The sequence below is a fragment of the Acanthochromis polyacanthus genome, chromosome 12 (assembly GCF_021347895.1).
Source record: "Acanthochromis polyacanthus isolate Apoly-LR-REF ecotype Palm Island chromosome 12, KAUST_Apoly_ChrSc, whole genome shotgun sequence".
Classification (NCBI taxonomy): domain Eukaryota; kingdom Metazoa; phylum Chordata; class Actinopteri; family Pomacentridae; genus Acanthochromis; species Acanthochromis polyacanthus.
Window position 1 is genome coordinate 23757702 of NC_067124.1, and position 21151 is coordinate 23778852.

General features: G+C 38.5%; 1 protein-coding gene across 5 annotated transcripts; it reads left to right on the top strand.

Moving 5' to 3' along the window:
- Positions 1 to 4066: 4066 nt before the first annotated feature.
- Positions 4067 to 21042, top strand: LOC110965000 (low choriolytic enzyme-like). Of its 5 annotated transcripts, none has more exons than XM_051956354.1 (10): positions 4067 to 4230; positions 4502 to 4541; positions 4798 to 4863; positions 4977 to 5135; positions 5880 to 6000; positions 6100 to 6278; positions 6631 to 6712; positions 7495 to 7619; positions 20092 to 20155; positions 20797 to 21042. In XM_051956354.1, the coding sequence occupies exons 1-9, from the start codon at positions 4129 to 4131 to the stop codon at positions 20145 to 20147; spliced, it is 930 nt and encodes a 309-aa protein (XP_051812314.1). In that variant the 5' UTR covers positions 4067 to 4128; the 3' UTR covers positions 20148 to 20155; positions 20797 to 21042. The 5 variants fall into 5 exon arrangements, with proteins under 5 accessions (XP_051812314.1, XP_051812315.1, XP_051812312.1 ...); XM_051956355.1 differs by lacking the exon at positions 20092 to 20155 and adding an exon at positions 8692 to 8755 and having other exon boundaries at positions 4070 to 4230; XM_051956352.1 differs by lacking the exons at positions 20092 to 20155; positions 20797 to 21042 and adding exons at positions 8692 to 8755; positions 9470 to 9717 and having other exon boundaries at positions 4078 to 4230.
- The last annotated feature ends 109 nt before the right edge of the window (positions 21043 to 21151 follow it).

Here is a 21151-nt window from a genome sequence, read left to right on the forward strand (position 1 = left end):
TGCTTTCTGCTTCCTTTGTTCTTGGTCACTGATTGCTCACCTGACACAATCAGTTCAGATTCATCTCACCTGTGTTCCCCCTCTGTATTTAAGCCCGGTCATTGTGTTCAGTGTTTGCTGGCTCATCTTAGACTCACCTTGTTCCTGTCTCTGCTCCCTCCTTTCCCCTGGATTATTTGCTCACAGGATTACTCTGCTTTTCCCCTGTTTTTGGATACATTTCTGGACTCAATGATTCTCATCTGGCCTTTAGTTTGTTCTTGTGTTGTGAGTATTTCCCTCTGTTTTGTAGTTTGCTGCTGTTTAGTTTAGAAGCCATCTCAGTCTTGTTTTCAGTTAGCCGTTGTTTAATTAAAATAAACCTTTTTTCATAAAGTAAGGCCGACTGTCTGGTGTGTCTGCATTTGGGTTCTCCACACGCCACAGCCCTGACACAATAGGCTTCAGAAACAAGTTTTCACTACTTCTCACATCATTTGACATGTCCCAAGACAAGACCACATTACCTCTGTTTTGACATTGTTTGGTCGCTGTCTTGCAATGAAGTTGTTACAGACGATTGGGTCACGCTGCAGAACTGATGCAATGTTCAGCGGAGGACTGCTTCTAAACGTTAACCTATGAGTCCTGGACAGAGACATGAATTGCTGTAACTGCAATATTTAAGTGGTTATTTTTGCGTGTTTATCAAAATTATAAAGATCATCATTCATTTAAGACATTTAGGAAGTTCACAAGAAATTTACTTTTCTTTTAAAAGAGGTTTCTAGAATTACAACGCATTTCAAATTCAGTCCATTCTCGATCCAGAAAACTTTGAATGTATCCTCAAGGGAAGTTGCAAAAAACCATCAAGTGCTCTAATGAAACTGGCTGACATGAGAACCAGGAAAGGAAGACCAAGAGTCACCTCTGCTGCCGAGGATGAGTTCATCCGAGTCACCAGCCTCAAACCACAAATTAACAGCACCTCAGATAAATGCCACACAGAGTTCTAACAGCAGACACATCTCGACATCAAATGTTCAGAGGAGACTGCAACAGTCAGGCCTTTATGGAGGAATTGCTGCTAAGAAGCCACTACTAGATGAACAACAAGAAGAAGAGAATTGCTTTGCTATTTGACCAAGAAGGAGATCGATGGAGTGCTGCATCAGATGACCTCCACAGTCACCTGACCTAAACCCCATCCAGATGGACCACAGATTGAGGGAAAAGCAGCCAACAAGTGCTCAGCATCTCTGGGAACTCCTTCAAGATTGTTGGAAAACCATTCCAGAAGACCCCCTCATGAAACTCATGGACAAAATTCCAAGAGCGTGCAAAGCAGTCAAAGCAAAAAGGGCCTACTTTGAATAATCTAAAATATAAAACATGTTCTGTATTGTTTAACAGTGTTTTGTTTACTACATAATTCTGTTTTCTTTCATAGTTTTGATGTCTTCAGTATTAATCTACAATGTAGAAAATAATTAAAATACATTTAAAAAAAACATTGAATTAGAAGGTGTGTCCAAATTATTGTGTTGAACATAATTTGAAAACACACCTCGCCATTCAAATGATGTAAATGATTTCTGGATACAAAAGGCACAGCATCAACAGTCCCTTGCTACAGTCCTCAGAGTAAGCACACACTGAAGAGTCCATCTACAGAAGCAGTCCAGAGGTGGTAGGTTTTGTGGGGGACAGTATGTGGCAACATGAGAGTCTATGATCCGGCGGAGACAGAGAAAGAACCGAGCTTATACAGCTGAGGTGAGGAGGAGAACAGGTGAGTGGTGTTTAGCTGATGACTGCAGATCACACATAGCAGTAATCAGCTAAGTACAGACAGCTGAGTAGGGAGAGCAACACAGGCAGGAAGACAAAGACCAACAGATGCAGACAGAGGGAGCCAGAGGTACAAGACAAGTGGGGAGGTGACATGGATGAGTGATAATGGGGAAAAGTAAAAAAGGAGGAAGAAGGGCAGGAGCTGGAGCAGGATCATAACACCAAATACAATACTGTGCTGATACTAATGATGAGTAGTTATGGAGAAAAATTAACTCACATATCCTTAGGCCACGGTGTAATGACCTAAAGCATGACAAAAATAATGTCTAAAACTTCATAATGAAAGTAATTTCAGAACGATAAGAACACAACACAAAATGTCTGATTAGCCTAACCTAGCCTTGCAGATTCATGGGTTAGCATTTTGGTTTGGTTAGTTGTACAGCCATGACAGTAGATATATTAAAAGCACTAGTACCAGTGGAAGAAGCTAAAATTAATTACAACAAAACATTTTTCTTGCAACAAAGTAATACTCGTGGTATTGCTATATTTACTGAAGTAAAGGATCTTAGTACCCTGGCTACCAGGAAAAGTCTGCACATTTGTGTTTTTTGCTCAGGTCAGTCTCAGATGATATTAGAATGTTTTAAAAATAAATATAGTTTAATAGTTCAAGAGCACAATACTGGTGCAAACATATGGAGCCCCCTAGGGGACATCCTTCGTGTTGTATTTTCTCTCCTTCCTGTTTGTGTTATATCCCTTCCTGTTGTACTTTTTCTCCTCCGCGTTTGTATTTTATTCCTTCGCGTTTGTGTTTTTTTCCTTCGCGTTGTACTTTCTCTCCTCCGCGTTTGTGTTTTATCCCTCCGCGTTTATTTTTTAAGGAACACTTTTGTCATTTTTGCCCTCCGCCTTTATTTTTTAAGGAACACTTTTGTCATTTTTGCTGTTGACAAGTTGTTTTTCAAAGACGGAGTTCGCGTTCAAAGTCGAACTCCGTCTTGGGCCCGAGCAGTGTCACTCAGTCTGTTGAGCGTGCAGCAGGGGAGTCAGAGGACGGATTCTTACGGTACTACTTCCTGTCCAAACTGAGTTTGGAGGTTTGCTTTGCCTGGCACACCAGCTGATCATCACCTTGGGACATTACATGCCAAACGGTAAATAATTATTTTAATGAATACCACTGTGCTTCGTCTATTGTTCTGAACTCTGCTTATCTCAAGTCACATTAGCCCTTTTTGTATTTATCGCAGTTGGACTGCTTCGGTTTGCACGCTGGCATGAAGCTAAAAGGAGCGCTCGTTTTTGTTCAGTGGGACCGCGCGCGGGACGGTGCGCTTTTTATACATTCAGAGAAACAGTCGCGGTTTGGCCAGTAGAAACGTTGACAAAAACGGAATAAAATACAAACGCGGAGGAGAAAAAGTACAGCAGGAAGGGATATAACACAAACAGGAAGGAGAGAAAATACAACATGAAGGATGTCCCCTAGGGGGCTCCGTACAAACAAGAGCCTGTGTTTATCTCTCTTTTAACTTCGGTGTTCCTTTTTCACACCACTTTGAAAGACTGTGTAAACACAATGCATACTGAAACTGTTCCCACAGTTTGGAGAAGTATTTCACCCACAAAATATGCTTTTGCAACTCTGCACCTCTGATTTTAACCACACAGAGGTTGAGTAAATGTGCAAACTGTGAAATAGTATGAAATCTACTTATTTCTGTTTTCTTTTTCTACAGAGAAATAAAGATCCGGTAGAAATGGCAAAGCAAGTTTCATGTTGGGAAAGGAGAAGCCCCACTAAAGGAATCACCCCAATCTGCCACCTGAAAAAATTTGTATTAATGGCTTATAATTGATCAATGATTTATTACCCATTAACACACCCATAACTCTAACATTGATAGATCAAAGGAAAAGCTTGCTGCAAAGCCAGACATGCAATCTGTCTTTCTTCTTCCTCTTGCCACTGCTTCTGCTTTTCAAAAGACTATGTGTAAACCAAAGAACCCACTATGCAGCCCATTATAATAGCAACACTACAGAAACACAGTACTGGCATACAGTTTCAACCTTTTATTCAATTGCAAAACACTGATATATTTTACATTGACAACTGTCAAGGGAAAATATGGTCATGAATGCTGAAAAATAACAGAACAAAGCTGGCAACCACAGCCATTGAAATGTGTTTCAGCATACTGAAGACATAGCTCCCTTTGGGCAATAACTGTCACTTCCAGTTGAGTCCATCAGTCTTTCTGAGCCGTATGCCATATTAGGATGAAAGTCAGCTGGCTTTCCCCCCTATAAAAAACTTGAACACTCGCGTTTCTGCAGATGCTGTCTTTACCTGCTGTTGCCATCCAACAACTAATCATGATCTTCCAGACTGTTGTGCTCAGTGTGCTCCTCTGTTCTGTCCACACTTTCACTTTACAGGTAACACCAGCCGATGCTCTGCATTAATGTGGACAGACACTTCATCTGTGTCTAATTCAATAAATATGTAATTTTGAATTGGAATGCAGTGATTGCTCAAAACATGATTATCAGTTAAAGATTAATTTATTAAGGACTTAACTATCAGGGGAACAATTTCTCCATTGTTTTTAGTAGTGTATAGTTGTGCTTTTCGACTGTATTACATCTTTAATTTTAGTTCATGGACAAACAAATGCTATATCTTATGCCGTAATTTCTTTAATTTCAGACCCGCCGACTTCAGACTGAAAAGAGTGATGAAAACTCAGGTAAAACTATTTTTTATATTGCTGCACAATATGCAATGCTGGAATTCACTGTGATGTCAGCTTTGATTCTATCATTTTTTATTGCGCTCAAGAAAATATTAAAGTCACTCCATATTTATTCTTCTCAGCACTTGTCTTTGTGTTGTTGAAGTATGTGAATTTTCTTATCCTATCTTGCCTTGTTTTTATCATACACTAAAACGCCGCCCAATTTTGATAAATCCTTCACCACCCTAAAATGCTGTGTATTCCATAGGAAACACCTTTGAAGATGAAGAACTGAGCATCTCCGAGCTGATAGAGAAGGCCAATGTTAATGTTGGTATGTTCATCTCCAATGCATCTGCTTTATCCATTTCCTTTGGTGAAATTATCATGAACTCTTGTATTCAGGACATTCAGGAGTAAAGACATTTTGCTCATGACATGTTGCAGGAAAGAACTCTGATGACCCTCTGCTGATGTTTGGAGACATAGTAGTGCCAACGGGTCTACAAAACGCTGATCGCTGCACTGGTCGGAATCCAGGGTGCCTGTGGCGTAAAGCCAGCGATGGAAACGTCTATGTACCTTACCGCATCTCCAGACAGTACTGTAAGTCTAAACATGGCTGTTAGTTTGGCTCTCTGTCAGTAAATATAATTTTCAGTCTGAAAGATTTGCACTGAAGAAGCACATTCATTCAGCAAAGCTTATCTGTCGGTCACATATGCAAGCTCATCTGTCAGAATGTTTTCACCTGGCTGCAGATGTTTTTCATCACAGCCGCTTCCCCCACTGTAATAAGTGCTTCTGTAAAATTACAGTAAAATATTTTCAGGTGTGGTCACAGTATTTCTATGTATTTTTACATTGTTACAATTGTGATGCACTGAGTTAATTACCAGATAATTGACTGATTGTTGCCACTGTAATCAAACTTAACTCTAACTGCCGTTAGCTGTAAATTACATTATTCACTTTAATGTGTACAAACACTACTGTGAATTGCAACATTTTACCACAGACAAAAATATGTCTTTAATTTTTAGGATCCAAACCTGAGATCTACCAAAAAAAAAAACAAAGGATAAGGAATAGGGCAAAATCACATTATCATGCATTTGAAACATTTACTCAAAAGCAGCAATGTATGACAAATTGTGGTAATTGATGATAGTGAAGTCTAGTGGAAACAGTGGGCCAAGATATGACCTTAGTAAGAGATGTAATAGTAGTAGTGGCAATGGTAGAGTTTTGCTGCCAAAAGTCTCTTTTCAAGATGACAGAATTAATTACACAGTTCCAATTGTTTTTTTTAGTTGTTTTTATTGAGTTGTTTGTTTGTTTGTTGTCAAGCACAAAGAGAAAAAAACAAAATCAAGGAAGGTCTGAGGTCATTTGAAGAGTCCACCTGCATCCGCTTCAGGCGCCGGAACAACACAGACATAGATTTTCTGAACATCACGTCTCTCTCAGGGTAAGACCCCCACACAGAGTACTGGCTGGTCAGCTGGCAGACATCAAGCGACTGCTCAGACTTGCTGCCAGGTATTTTTATTTACTGGTCTTTTTCCAGGTGCTTCTCTTCTGTGGGACGTCGCGGTGGTGAACAGAGACTATCACTGAAACGGCGGAGCTGCATTTCCAAAAGGACCATCCAACATGAGCTACTCCATGCCCTGGGTTTCCACCATGAACAGAACCGATCCGACAGGGACGAGCATGTTAGGATCCAACTGGAGAATGTCATTGAAGGTAGGCCACATTACACATACTTCACTAAGTATTTTTGAAAAGTTCTTACTATACAGAATATAGATAGAGCTTTATTAATGCTTTCTCAAAAAATATAAATAACCAAAGCTGGGTAACAGCGTTAATCTAATTGGCCATTATCACTGACACAGGTGACACAAGTACACATTGATAAATAAAACCACCAGCATTTATACAGCAACTGGGGACATGACGGTTGTGCACATTAAAACTCTAAACAACAAGCAACAGATGTCATCCACCTTTTCATGCACTGAACTTTTTAGCCACTTGACTTAGACACTGATTGAACAGAGATAGAATTTGATTGAGTTGTGTGACTCCCCCACAGGAAAGGAGCATAACTTCAAAATACGTGATACAAACAACCTTCGCACTCCCTATGACTACAACTCTGTCATGCACTACGGAAGGTAACGTCTTTTTCATTGAAAAAGCTTTAACAGTGTATATGTATATATATATATATATATATATATATATATATATATACATATATAAAATATTCAAAAGGCAGTTGGTCCTTTTCCGGTCTGTCTTAAAACAATGCTTTTATGTGCGCATATATATTCCAGGATTTACTGAATGATGTAGTCAGTTTCTCTCAATTTTGCTCATGGAAGTGCTGTGCTGAGACAGTGGACAAAATACAAATACACACACAACACAGTGTATTCCTCATTCTCAGAATAATAATAGCTCCTAAATGGTTCTGCATAAGCTTTTCTGGTTCTTCAGAGTGCCAAAACTAATTAAGGAATCTCTTTATTTATTTTTTCATTTTTATTTTCCATTTTCATTGCAATCATTTAGTCCATGAAAGGCTTTGTTTATTGAAGAGTTAGTCTGGTATAACATGCATCTGATCTTTGTTACTTTTTCTCTTCTATGCACATATAAATATGTGAGTAGTTTTTGAAGGAGGAATGAGAAATTTGAATGTCCTTTAGTTCATGATGGAGGACCTGCAAATATGTGGTGTGGTCAGCTGATGGGCCTGGCACAGATTTTGTTGTCAAACAGCTTGCTTAAATGGACTTTTTTGGATTTATTGGGTTTCTCTCTATAATTTTGAAAGATCTTGACTAAATTATGTACAATGCCTTGAAATGATTTATGTTGTGAATTGTTGGTACTAGATGAGACCCAAAATGAAGATCAAACTTCTCATGAATTCTCTTGGTTTGCATCACAGGACTGCCTTCTCTAGTAACGGGCGGGCAACCATTGTTCCCATTCCGGATGAGAATGTATCCATCGGGAGAGCAACCACCATGAGTGCAAATGACATTCTTCGAGTGAATCGCCTTTATCGCTGCAGTACGTAGCTTTATTCATTCATATATTTATTTACAACTGGTCTATTATCTCTAGGATTTCCTCCAGAATTTTTTGTCACCGGTAGGGAAATGCTGGATCTGCATTTAAACATGCCTCAGATCCACTGTTAAGGTCCCACACAGACTGCATGTGCTGTTCTCTGGAAGGTCCTGCCTTCCCTTTGACATTACCTGTTCCTCGCTCCTGTCCTCTGTTCTCTCTTGAATTACAAAAGCACCCCATCCCTCTCTCTCTTGTTATTCTTGTTCTTATATCTCCAGACACACTAACACGTTTAGCTACACAAACACATATTTATTCATAATCTTTTCACAAAAGTATTCATGCAAACATCCAGAAAAAGTGTTAATTCAAAAGATGACCACTGGAATTACCTTTTTCTCTATAATGCCATGTAAAGATATGGACTTCATGAGGTCATTCAGTTATATTCAGTTATAAGTTGCCTTGACTTGAGTTTAGCTTTATGTCAACTAATGCAGAATTTTGAGTTTAGATTACACACAGTATTAAGTTGAAGTAGTAACTGACATTATTATGTCAATACAACCCACCAAAATAATGTTTGCAATTTAAAAGGTTTATATTAGTCAGTCAATTACTTTTTTTTAAAATCATGAAACCATCCAATTAATTACATGGTGGGAATAAGTTTCTTAAATAAATCATTTATTAATATGATACTAAAATACAAATCATGGGCTTAAAATTTTATTATTTAATTTCTCAAAAACGTTTGAAGCACAAATGTTTATTTCCTATATACAAATGTAATTGTAATAAATGTACTTCTACCCTTGTGGTGCCAACCTAATGGATGTTTGAGCAGGTTTTGTTAGTATTAGAGGCAGACATTAGTATTTAATATGACCTTACACACTAAAGAATGATTTGTTTGTTTCTGTGTCTACAGTGTGTTCTAAGTGCTCTACATTCTCAGCTGTATTTGTGCATACCTGGATACCCACTCACTTACCCATGTACACTGTAACAATTTCATATAGGAAACATCCTTTTCTATATTTTTTTGTCATTTGTTTATATATTGCAGATGTAACTGCAACCAAACCTGCAATGAAGCCTGTGAAGAAGAACCAGGTCTTCTAGAAATGCAAGTAAGTGTTTTTTTTTTCGAACTATAACTCAAATGGAGATAAAGTCTTCAGCTGAGGTTCAGAAGCAGGACCACACCTCCATCACTCCTCTTCCTGTCATTTGTCAATACAACACATACCACTCTGCCCTTCCCACTTGTTCTCCCTTCTCGTGCACAAAGCAACACACAGCATAGCTCAGCCATGCAGCCAGTGTGAGAGTTTTACAAAACTATGACTTACACGAATCGCTTCAACCATGCATGAGGAATTCATCGGCAACGAGGCCATGGAGACAAAGAGATCACCCACATTCCTGACAGTTCTCCTTCCACATGAAATCTCCGACCAAGTCGCCATTGGTGTTCAGACAGCTTTAGATAAAGTCTTCAACTACCACCTCGCTAACAGCAAAATGAAACTATTTCAACTTCTGACAAACTCTCGGAGCTTTCAACACATGATAAATCACAGCAGACTTCTCTGGAAGACAGAGAAGATTACTGGCAAGAAAACTAGTGCAAAGCTGCATTTTAGATAGAACGCGTGGTCAAATTACCACAAAACTATCAGAGCAAAAGTCTGCTTTTTTAACTTCCTATTTACATTACAGTTTCAAAAATAACAAACTAAACGATTTCAAATGTCTTACTGTATGTGCATGTCAGAGTGTGTGTTTGCACATGCATGCACATTCATTCACTATTTTTATTGTTTTTCTTCTGTTTTCAACAGGAAACCAAGAAGACGTGAAAGAGATTGATGCAGCTTTTTATCTACATGCAAAGCCAGCAATGCATCTTGCGTTTCCTGAATGAGCTTTAATCAAGTACTTAATTCTGCTTTTATGCTGATCCAAAGCTAAGTGAAATGTACTAGCAACTGAGCTGTTCATTCTCATCATTCTAAATTGAAATGAATAACTGCTTGCCAGCTTGAGGAAATACAAAAAATAAATAAAATATACATTTAATCTCAAATCAGTGTTGCTGTTTGCCACAACCACGTGTATTTTATCCTAAGAGGGTCTGTGACTATGTATGGTTCCAGTATCTACTATACGAGCAGAGCAGTCACACACATGCACACAATAATTATTGCAGATACATTTTTTATCATATTTATCCAACAACAAGTCCTCAAATTCATACGACCACATCGGTCATATGTAACGTGCACCGGAATACGACCCATGAGAGTGTATTTACGTTAGCACCCCTACGGGGAAAAGGAACGCATTACATGATTTAATTTGAGAAACGGCTTTTTCCTCACTTTCTCAGCACGGGTTTAGGGTTATGGTTAGGGTTAGGGTGAGGGAAAGGGATAGGGACAGTGTTAGATAAAACTTTGTTCATGCTGACGTTTCACCTGCGACACCAGAGTGTCGATATTTACTTAACCGCCAGAGGTCGCATAGTCAAAACGTAACACTCGGTCGTAATCCAGGCGTGTACAGACGACCTATGTGGTCGTTTTTGGTTTGAGGACAGGCTGTATTTATCACAGGGGCTTTGTGTGAGTTTTTCGAAAGGTGTTTCAAATCTGTTAAGAGTAGGCATGTAAGAGACTTTGTTTTACATTTAAGCTACTTGTGTTTAGTGACTTCATTGATTGTACAAGTAAAATCTGGTTCGCTTGTAAAATTGGACTGCAGCTTACACGTAACATGTTATTGGCATTAAAGGGACAGCACTGGACTAGTTTAAATCCTACTTATCAGACAGGTTTTGGTTTTTGCATGTCAGCACTGACTCTTCTGAGCATAATAAAGTTAATCATGGAGTTCGTCAGGGTTCTGTCTTAGGATTGATACTGTTCACTTTATAAATGCTTCCTTTTGGCAATATTATTAGGAAGCACTGTATTCATTCCCATTGGTACACTGACAACACTCAGTTGTATTTATCTATAAAGCCTGAGGAAACTAGTTAGCTAACCAGACTTCAAAATTGTCTTAAGGACATAAAGACCTGGATGACCTGTAATTTCCTACTGCTGAATTCAGACAAGACTTAAGTCGTTGTATTTGGCCCCAAACATCTTAGAAACTTGCTTTCAGAGCATATATTTACTCTGGATGGCATTACTTTGGCCTCCAGTACTACTGTGAGAGTTATCTTTGACCAGGACACGTCCTTTAACTCGCACATAAAACAAATGTGGAGGACTTCCTTCTTTCACCTGAGAAATATTGTAAAAATCAGGAACATCGTGTCTCAGAGTGATGCAGAAAAACTAGTCCATGAATTTGTTACTTCCAGGCTTGATTATTTCAATTCCTTACTATCAGGTTGTCCCAATAGCTCTCTGAAACATCTACAGCTGATCCAAAATGCTGCATCCAGAGTATTGACAGGAGTTAGCAAGAAAGATCATGTTTCTCCTATACTGGCTTCTTTTCACTGGCTTCCTGTGAAATCTACAATAGAATTTAAAACCTTTCTTCTCACATAAAGCTCTTAACGACCAATCTCCATCATATCTTAAAGATCTTATAGTACCATATTATCCAAGCAGAACTCTTTGCTCTCAGACTGCAGGCTGACTTGTTGGTCCTAGAATTTCTAAAATTTGAATGGGAGGCAGAGCCTTCAGTTATCAGGTGCCTCTCCTGTGGAACCAGCTCCCAGTCTGGGATCGGGTGGTAGACAGCCTGTCAATTTTAAAGACCAGACTTAAAACCTTCCTTTTTGACAAATCTTATAGTTAGGGCTGACTCACATGACCCTGAGGGGATCAGTTGGACAAACTGACTTCTTCTTTGATGTCCCTTAGTTCTACCCCTAGTTATGCTGCTATAAGCCCAGGCTGCTGGGGGACCTCGCTTGATGCACTAAGCCCTGCATTACCTATGTATTTACTGTATATACTGTTATTGCATTGCATTCACTGTTTCCTCTTGTGTCCTTTCTCTGTGAGGCCCTGGTCCCAGAGCTGGATGCTTCTGATCTGTGCTTGCTGTCCCATCAACTGGTTTAGTTTCCATCATGCTGACTGTGGGAGGCTGCTGCTGACCTTCCTCCAGCCCACTGCTTCCAGATGCCCATTTCTGCCAATCTACTCTGCATCGCCCTTACTATACTTGACATGCTCATCTACACACTGTTTGAATATTGCTACTAGCTATTTATGTAGTATATTTAATGCCAGAGTCATACATCATAACAGTGAAGTATGAATCAGTTTCAATGCTAGCTTGTACTTTGTATATCATCTATCTTATCATGCATGTATCCAGCTGTGTGTTATATGTTCCTTGTTCCCCACCCCCCTCTTCTCCCATTCCTCCCCCCTACCGCTACCCCTCTACAACAATCCTTGTGAGACTGGGTTGTTCTCCCTCTCCACCTCTTCTGTCCCTCTCAACCCGCCGGCCAGCAGGCAGATGGGTTCATCGACATTAAGAGCCGGGTTCTGCTCAAAGTTTTATTTTGTTCCCTGTTTAAAGGGTGTTTTTCTTGCCGCTGTCACCTTGGGGCTTGCTCAGGGGATCAGGCATATGGGTTCTGTGAAGTGTCTTGAGACAGATTGACCTGTAATTGGCACTATATGAAAAAAGACTGAATTGAACTGAATCAACATGATCATTTCATCATTATTTAATACATTTAGGAAGTTCACAAGTTATTTACTTTTCTTTTAAAAGATCAACTGTTCAGAGGAGACTGCAACAGTCAGGCCGTTATTGTAGAATTGCTGCTAAGAAACCACTACTGAGGACAAACAACAAGAAGAGAATTGCTTGGCTTGTTGCTATTTGACCAAGAAGGAGAGTGATGGAGTGCTGCATCAGATGACTGGACCCCCACAGTCACCTGACCTCAACCCCATCCAGATGGTTTGGGATGAGATGGACCACAGATTGAGGGAAAAGCAGCCAACAAGTGCTCAGCATCTCTGGGAACTCCTTCAAGATTGTTGGAAAACCATTCCAGAAGACCGCCTCATGAAACTCATGGACAGAATTCCAAGAGCGTGCAAAGCTGTCAAAGCAAAGAGGGCCTACTTCGAATAACCTAAAATATAAAACATGTTCTGTATTGTTTAACAGTTTTTTGTTTACTACAAAATTCCATAAATGTTCTTTCATAGTTTTGATGTCTTCAGTATTAATCTACAATGTAGAAAATAATTAAAATAATTAAAAAAAAACATTGAATTAGAAGGTGTGTCCAAATTATTGTGTTGAACATAATTTGAAAACACGCCTCGCCATTCAAATGATTTAAATAATTTATGGATACAAAAGACACAGCATCAACAGTCCTTTGCTTCAGTCCTAAGAGTAAGCACACATGAAAACAGTAAGTTCTTGCCTTTTTATTGTCTGTATGACTACAAAGTTATTAAATCACTCCACACTGTTTTCACCATTAGAGTCCATTGAGCAAAAATGTTTCCAAAGTTTCAGTTTTATTTTGTTAAAAAGGGGTGAATAATAAGGCATTTACTCTTCCATACAAATACAATGTGTTTTGGACTAGATGGTTAGAACCCAAGCAGCAGGTGAACAGACAGGCCGGTGATTTATGAAAGTGAATTTATTTTTACGATAATAAAACAAAAAGGCACTCATATGGGAGGCGGGAGGAACAAACAGAACGGGAAGACCAAACCAACTAAAGATGGCGGCCTAGGGCCGCGATGAGAATTAAACTTAAACTAAAGATGGGAGGAGAGGTGACTCACACAATGTCCGGGGTTCGGAGGACGGGGACAGAGGCAGAATTGAGGGAGCCGGTGGAGGGAGTGTGGCGAGGGCGAGAGGCAGGCAGATCGGGAGCAGACGGAGGGGTGCTGCGCGGACGACGGGTGACGAGCCGATGTGGGTTCCCAGGGTGAGGAGAGGAAGGCAGAGCAGGCGAAGTAATCCACAGGGAGATAGAGTCCAGTGAGCGACGTGCATGATACGGAGTTCAGCATGTAGTAATGATCCCGCGTCCGAGCCGTGGCAGAGCCAGGCTTTTATCAGCCGCTGGTCACAGATTGAGAGCAGCTGTGCTCCGTCACAGCCGCTGGTAATTAGCTGAGCGCCGAACACAGGAGAGGGAGGGGGCGTGACACAATGCCTGGATTTTGACCACCAGATTCTTTGAAACACTGAATCCCTATCAATACACTTGCTTCATAGTACACCACTGCTTATAGTGTTGGCTGAAAAAATAGTTCTGCAGACTATTATACCATAAACAGTTCTACAGCTCAGAGGCCTTCTGCTCCTGTGAAAAGTGCACTTGACTTAGTCCACTCTACTCACCAAATACAGTACTGTGCTGATCCTAATGATGAATAGTTATGGAGAAAAATTAACTCGCATATCCTTAGGCCACGGTGTAATGACCTAAAGCATGACAAAAATCATGTCTAAAACTTCATAATGAAAGTAATTTCAGAACGATAAGGAAACACAATCTGTCTGATTAGCCTTAACCTAGCCTTGCAGATTCATGGGCGAGCATTTTGGTTTGGTTAGTTGTACATGCATGACAGTAGATATATTAAAAGCACTAGTAGCATAATTACAACAAAACATTTTTCTTGCAACAAAGTAATACTCGTGATATTGCTATATTTACTGAAGTAAAGGATCTTAGTACCCTGGCTACCAGGAAAAGTCTGCACATTTGTGTTTTTTTTATCAGGTCAGTCTCAGATGATATTAAAATGTTTTAAAAATAAATATAGTTTAATAGTTCAAGAGCACAATACTGGTGCAAACAAGAGCCTGTGTTTATCTCTCTTAACTTCAGTGTTCCTTTTTCACACCACTTTGAAAGACTGTGTAAACACAATGCATACTGAAACTGTTCCCACAGTTTGGAGAAGTATTTCACCCACAAAATATGCTTTTGCAACTCTGCACCTCTGATTTTAACCACACAGAGGTTGAGTAAATGTGCAAACTGTGAAATAGTATGAAATCTACTTATTTCTGTTTTCTTTTTCTACAGAGAAATAAAGATCCGGTAGAAATGGCAAAGCAAGTTTCATGTTGGGAAAGGAGAAGCCCCACTAAAGGAATCACCCCAATCTGCCACCTGAAAAAATTTGTATTAATGGCTTATAATTGATCAATGATTTATTACCCATTAACACACCCATAACTCTAACATTGATAGATCAAAGGAAAAGCTTGCTGCAAAGCCAGACATGCAATCTGTCTTTCTTCTTCCTCTTGCCACTGCTTCTGCTTTTCAAAAGACTATGTGTAAACCAAAGACGTATTGCAACGTTCTCTTCAATTTGCAGAAGTATTATAGATACACAAAATAGGGTTTCTGTCTAAGCTATGATGTGAAACAGACTGAAAATGTTGGCTCTTCATCTTTTTTTCTTATCAGTATAAAAAAGTAAATTGTTTGCAGAATATGCCATGCAGTTTTCCTTTGTTTTTGTTAAAATAAATAAAAAGAATCATCAATCATAATACATGCAATTACAAACGTTACATATTATAATGGCAACACTACAGAAACACAGTACTGGCATACAGTTTCAACCTTTTATTCGATTGCAAAACACTGATATATTTTACATTGACAACTGTCAAGGGAAAATATGGTCATGAATGCTGAAAAATAACAGAATGACGCTGGCAACCACAGCCATTGAAATGTGTTTCGGCATACTGAAGACATAGCTCCCTTTGGGCAATAACTGTCACTTCCAGTTGAGTCCATCAGTCTTTCTGAGCCGTATGCCATATTAGGATGAAAGTCAGTTGGCTTTCCCTCCTATAAAAAACTTGAACGCTCGTGTTTCTGCAGATGCTTTCTTTACCTGCTGTTGCCATCCAACAACTAACCATGATCTTCCAGACTGTTGTGCTCAGTGTGCTCCTCTGTTCTGTCCACACTTTCACTTCACAGGTAACACCAGCCGATGCTCTGCATTAATGTGGAAAGACACTTCATCTGTGTCAAATTCAATAAATATGTAATTTTGAATTGGAATGCAGTGATTGCTCAAAACATGATTATCAGTTAAAGATTAATTTATTAAGGACTTAACTATCAGGGGAACATTTTCTCCATTGTTTTTAGTAGTGTATAGTTGTGCTTTTCGACTGTATTACATCTTTAATTTTAATTCATGGATGAGCAAATGCTATATTTTATGCTGTAATTTCTTTAATTTCAGACCCGCCGACTTCAGACTGAAAAGAGTGATGAAAACTCAGGTAAAACTATTTTTTATATTGCTGCACAATATGCAATGCTGGAATTCACTGTGATGTCAGCTTTGATTATATCATTTTTTATTGTGCTCAAGGAAATATTACTGTCCATAACTTCAAGTCACTCCATATTTATTCTTCTTAGCACTTGTCTTTGTGTTGTTGAAGTATGTGAATTTTCTTATCCTATCTTGCCTTGTTTTTATCATACACTAAAACGCCGCCCAATTTTGATAAATCCTTCACCACCCTAAAACGCTGTGTATTCCATAGGAAACACCTTTGAAGATGAAGAACTGAGCATCTCCGAGCTGATAGAGAAGGCCAATGTTAATGTTGGTATGTTCATCTCCAGTGCATCTGCTTTATCCATTTCCTTTGGTGAAATTATCATGAACTCTTGTATTCAGGACATTCAGGAGTAAAGATATTTTGCTCATGACATGTTGCAGGAAAGAACTCTGACGACCCTCTGCTGATGTTTGGAGACATAGTAGTGCCAACGGGTCTACAAAACGCTGATCCCTGCACTGGTCGGAATCCAGGGTGCCTGTGGCGTAAAGCCAGCGATGGAAACGTCTATGTACCTTACCGCATCTCCAGACAGTACTGTAAGTCTAAACATGGCTGTTATTTTGGCTCTCTGTCAGTGAATATAATTTTCAGTCTGAAAGATTTGCACTGAAGAAGCACATTCATTCAACAAAGCTTATCTGTCGGTCACATATGCAAGCTCATCTGTCAGAATGTTTTCACCTGGCTGCAGGCGGTTTTCATCACAGCCGCTTCCCCCACTGTAATAAGTGCTTCTGTAAAATTACAGTAAAATATTTTCAGGTGTGGTCACAGTATTTCTATGTATTTTTACATTGTTACAATTGTGATGCACTGAGTTAATTACCAGATAATTGACTGATTGTTGCCACTGTAATCAAACTTAACTCTAACTGCCGTTAGCTGTAAATTACATTATTCACTTTAATGTGTACAAACACTACTGTGAATTGCAAAGATTTACCACAGACAAAAATATGTCTTTAATTTTTAGGATCCAAACCTGAGATCTACCAAAAAAAAACAAAACCCAAAGGATAAGGAATAGGGCAAAATCACATTATCATGCATTTGAAACATTTACTCAAAAGCAGCAATGTATGACAAATTGTGGTAATTGATGATAGTGAAGTCTAGTGGAAACAGTGGGCCAAGATATGACCTTAGTAAGAGATGTAATAGTAGTAGTAGCAATGGTAGAGTTTTGCTGCCAAAAGTCTCTTTTCAACATGATGACAGAATTAATTACAAAGTTCCAATTGTTTTTTTTAGTTGTTTTTATTGAGTTGTTTGTTTGTTTGTTGTCAAGCACAAAGAGAAAAAAACCAAATCATCCAAGGTCTGGATTCATTTGCACAGTCCACCTGCATCCGCTTCAGACGCCGGCGAAACAGAGACGTAGACTTTGTGGACATCCGGTCTCTCTCAGGGTAAGACCCCCACACAGAGTACTGGCTGGTCAGCTGGCAGACATCAAGCGACTGCTCAGACTTGCTGTCAGGTATTTTTATTTACTGCTCTTTTTCAGGTGCTTCTCTTTTGTGGGGCGTATCGGTGGTGAACAGAGACTATCACTGCAACGAGGGAGCTGCATTTCCAGGAAGATCATCCAACATGAGCTACTCCATGCCCTGGGTTTCCACCATGAACAAACCCGATCTGACAGGGACCAGCATGTTAGGATCCAACTGGAGAATGTCATTGAAAGTAGGACACATTACACATACTTCACTAAGTATTTTAGAAAAGTTCTTACTATACAGAATATGGATAGAGCTTTATTAATGCTTTCTCAAAAAATATAAATAACCAAAGCTGGGTAACAGCGTTAATCTAATTGGCCATTATCACTGACACAGGTGACACAAGTTGAGTACACATTGATAAATAAAACCACCAGCATTTATACAGCAACTGGGGACATGACGGTTGTGCACATTAAAACTCTAAACAACAAGCAACAGATGTCATCCACCTTTTCATGCACTGAACTTTTTAGCCACTTGACTTAGACACTGATTGAACAGAGATAGAATTTGACTGAGTTGTGTGACTCCCCCACAGGACAGGAGCATAACTTTGACAAAGTCAATACAAACAACCTTCGCACTCCCTATGACTACAACTCTGTCATGCACTACGGAAGGTAACGTCTTTTTCATTGAAAAAGCTTTAACAGTATATATATATATATATATATATATATATATATATATATATATATATATATAAAATATTCAAAAGGCAGTTGGTCTTTTTCCGGTCTGTCTTAAAACAATGCTTTTATGTGCGCATGTACATTCCAGGATTTACTGAATGATGTAGTCAGTTTCTCTCAATTTTGCTCATGTAAGTGCTGTGCTGAGACAGTGGACAAAATACAAATACACACACAACACAGTGTATTCCTCATTCTCAGAATAATAATAGCTCCTAAATGGTTCTGCATAAGCTTTTCTGGTTCTTCAGAGTGCCAAAACTAATTAAGGAATCTCTTTATTTATTTTTTCATTTTTATTTTCCATTTTCATTGCAATCATTTAGTCCATGAAAGGCTTTGTTTATTGAAGAGTTAGTCTGGTATAACATGCATCTGATCTTTGTTACTTTTTCTCTTCTATGCACATATAAATATGCGAGTAGTTTTTGAAAGAGGAATGAGAAATTTGAATGTCCTTTAGTTCATGATGGAGGACCTGCAAATATGTGGTGTGGTCAGCTGATGGGCCTGGCACAGATTTTGTTGTCAAACAGCTTGCTTAAATGGACTTTTTTGGATTTATTGGGTTTCTCTCTATAATTTTGAAAGATTTTGACCAAATTATGTACAATGTCTTGAAATGATTTATGTTGTGAATTGTTGGTACTAGATGAGACCCAAAAACTTAGTACCTTCTCATGAATTCTGTTGGTTTGCATCACAGGACTGCCTTCTCTAAAAACGGGCGGGCAACCATTGTTCCCATTCCGAATGAGAATGTATCCATCGGGAGAGCCACCACCATGAGTGCAAATGACATTCTTCGAGTGAATCGCCTTTATCGCTGCAGTACGTAGCTTTATTCATTCATATATTTATTTACAACTGGTCTATTATCTCTAGGATTTCCTCCAGAATTTTTGTCACCGGTAGGGAAATGCTGGATCTGCATTTAAACATGCCTCAGATCCACTGTTAAGGTCCCACACAGACTGCATGTGCTGTTCTCTGGAAGGTCCTGTCTTCCCTTTGACATTACCTGTTCCTCGCTCCTGTCCTCTGTTCTCTCTTGAATTACAAGAGCACCCCATCCCTCTCTCTCTTGTTATTCTTGTTCTTATATCTCTAGACACACTAACGCGTTTAGCTACACAAACACAATATTTATTCATACTCTTTTCACAAAAGTATTCATGCAAACATCCAGAAAAAGTGTTAATTCAAAAGATGACCACCGGAATTACCTTTTCCTCTATAATGCCATGTAAAGATATGGACTTCATGAGGTCATTCAGTTATCAAGCCAATTTCATAAAGTTGCCTTGACTTGAGTTTAGCTTTATGTCAACTAATGCAGAATTTTGAGTTTCGATTACACACAATATTAAGTTGAAGTAGTAACTGACATTATTATGTCAATACAACCCACCAAAATAATGTTTGCAATTTAAAAGGTTTATATAAGTCAGTCAATTACTTTTTTTTTTAAATTATGAAACCATCCAATTAATTACATGGTGGGAATAAGTTTCTTATATCATTTATTAATATGATACTAAAATACAAATCATGGGCTTAAAATTTTATTATTTAATTTCTCAAAAACGTTTGAAGCACAAATGTTTATTTCCTATGTACAAATGTAATTGTAATAAATGTACTTCTACCCTTGTGGTGCCAACCTAATGCATGTTTGAGCAGGTTTTGTTAGTATTAGAGGCAGACATTAGTATTTAATATGACCTTACACACTAAAGAATGATCTGTTTGTTTCTGTGTCTACAGTGTGTTCTTAGTGCTCTACATTCTCAGCTGTATTTGTGCATACCTGGATACCCACTCACTTACCCATGTACACTGTAACAATTTCATATAGGAAACATCCTTTTCTAGATTTTTTTGTCATTTGTTTATATATTGCAGATGTAACTGCAACCAAACCTGCAATGAAGCCTGTGAAGAAGAACCAGGTCTTCTAGAAATGCAAGTAAGTGTTTTTTTTTTCGAACTATAACTCAAATGGAGATAAAGTCTTCAGCTGAGGTTCAGAAGCAGGACCACACCTCCATCACTCCTCTTCCTGTCATTTGTCAATACAACACATACCACTCTGCCCTTCCCGTGCACAAAGCAACACACAGCATAGCTCAGCCATGCAGCCCGTGTGAAAGTGTATACACACACACACATATATATATATATATATATATATATATATATATATATATATATATATATATATATATGGCATGTCGCTTAGGAAATGAAATAAATGAAATAAATGAAAGTTGAAATACATGGAATGAAAATCTGAACATTATATATATTCGTACTTTCATTCCATATATATCAACTTTCATTCAATATATTCATACTTTCATTATATATGTATATATATATATATATATATATATATATATACATACATATATATAGTGGAAATGTGATCTTTAAACTATCAGAGCAAAAGTCTGTTTTTTTAACTTTATATTTATATTATAGTTTCAAAAATAACAAATCGATAACTAAAGTTTTCAAATGTCTTACTGTATGTGCATGTCAGAGTGTGTTTGCACATGCATGCACATTCATTCACCATTTTTATCGTTTTTCTTCTGTTTTCAACAGGAAACCAAGAAGACGTGAAACAGATTGATGCAGCTTTTTATCTACATGCAAAGCCAGCAATGCATCTTGCGTTTCCTGAATGAGCTTTAATCAAGTACTTAATTCTGCTTTTATGCTGATCCAAAGCCAAGTGAAATGTACTAGCAACTGAGCTGTTCATTCTCATCATTCTAAAATGAATTGAATAACTGCTTTGCCAGCTTCATGAAATACTAAAAATAAATAAAATATACATTTAATCTCAAATCAGTGTTGCTGTTTGCCACAACCACGAGTATTTTATCCTAAGAGGGTCTGTGACTATGTATGGTTCCAGTATCTACTATACGAGCTGAGCAGTCACACACATGCACAC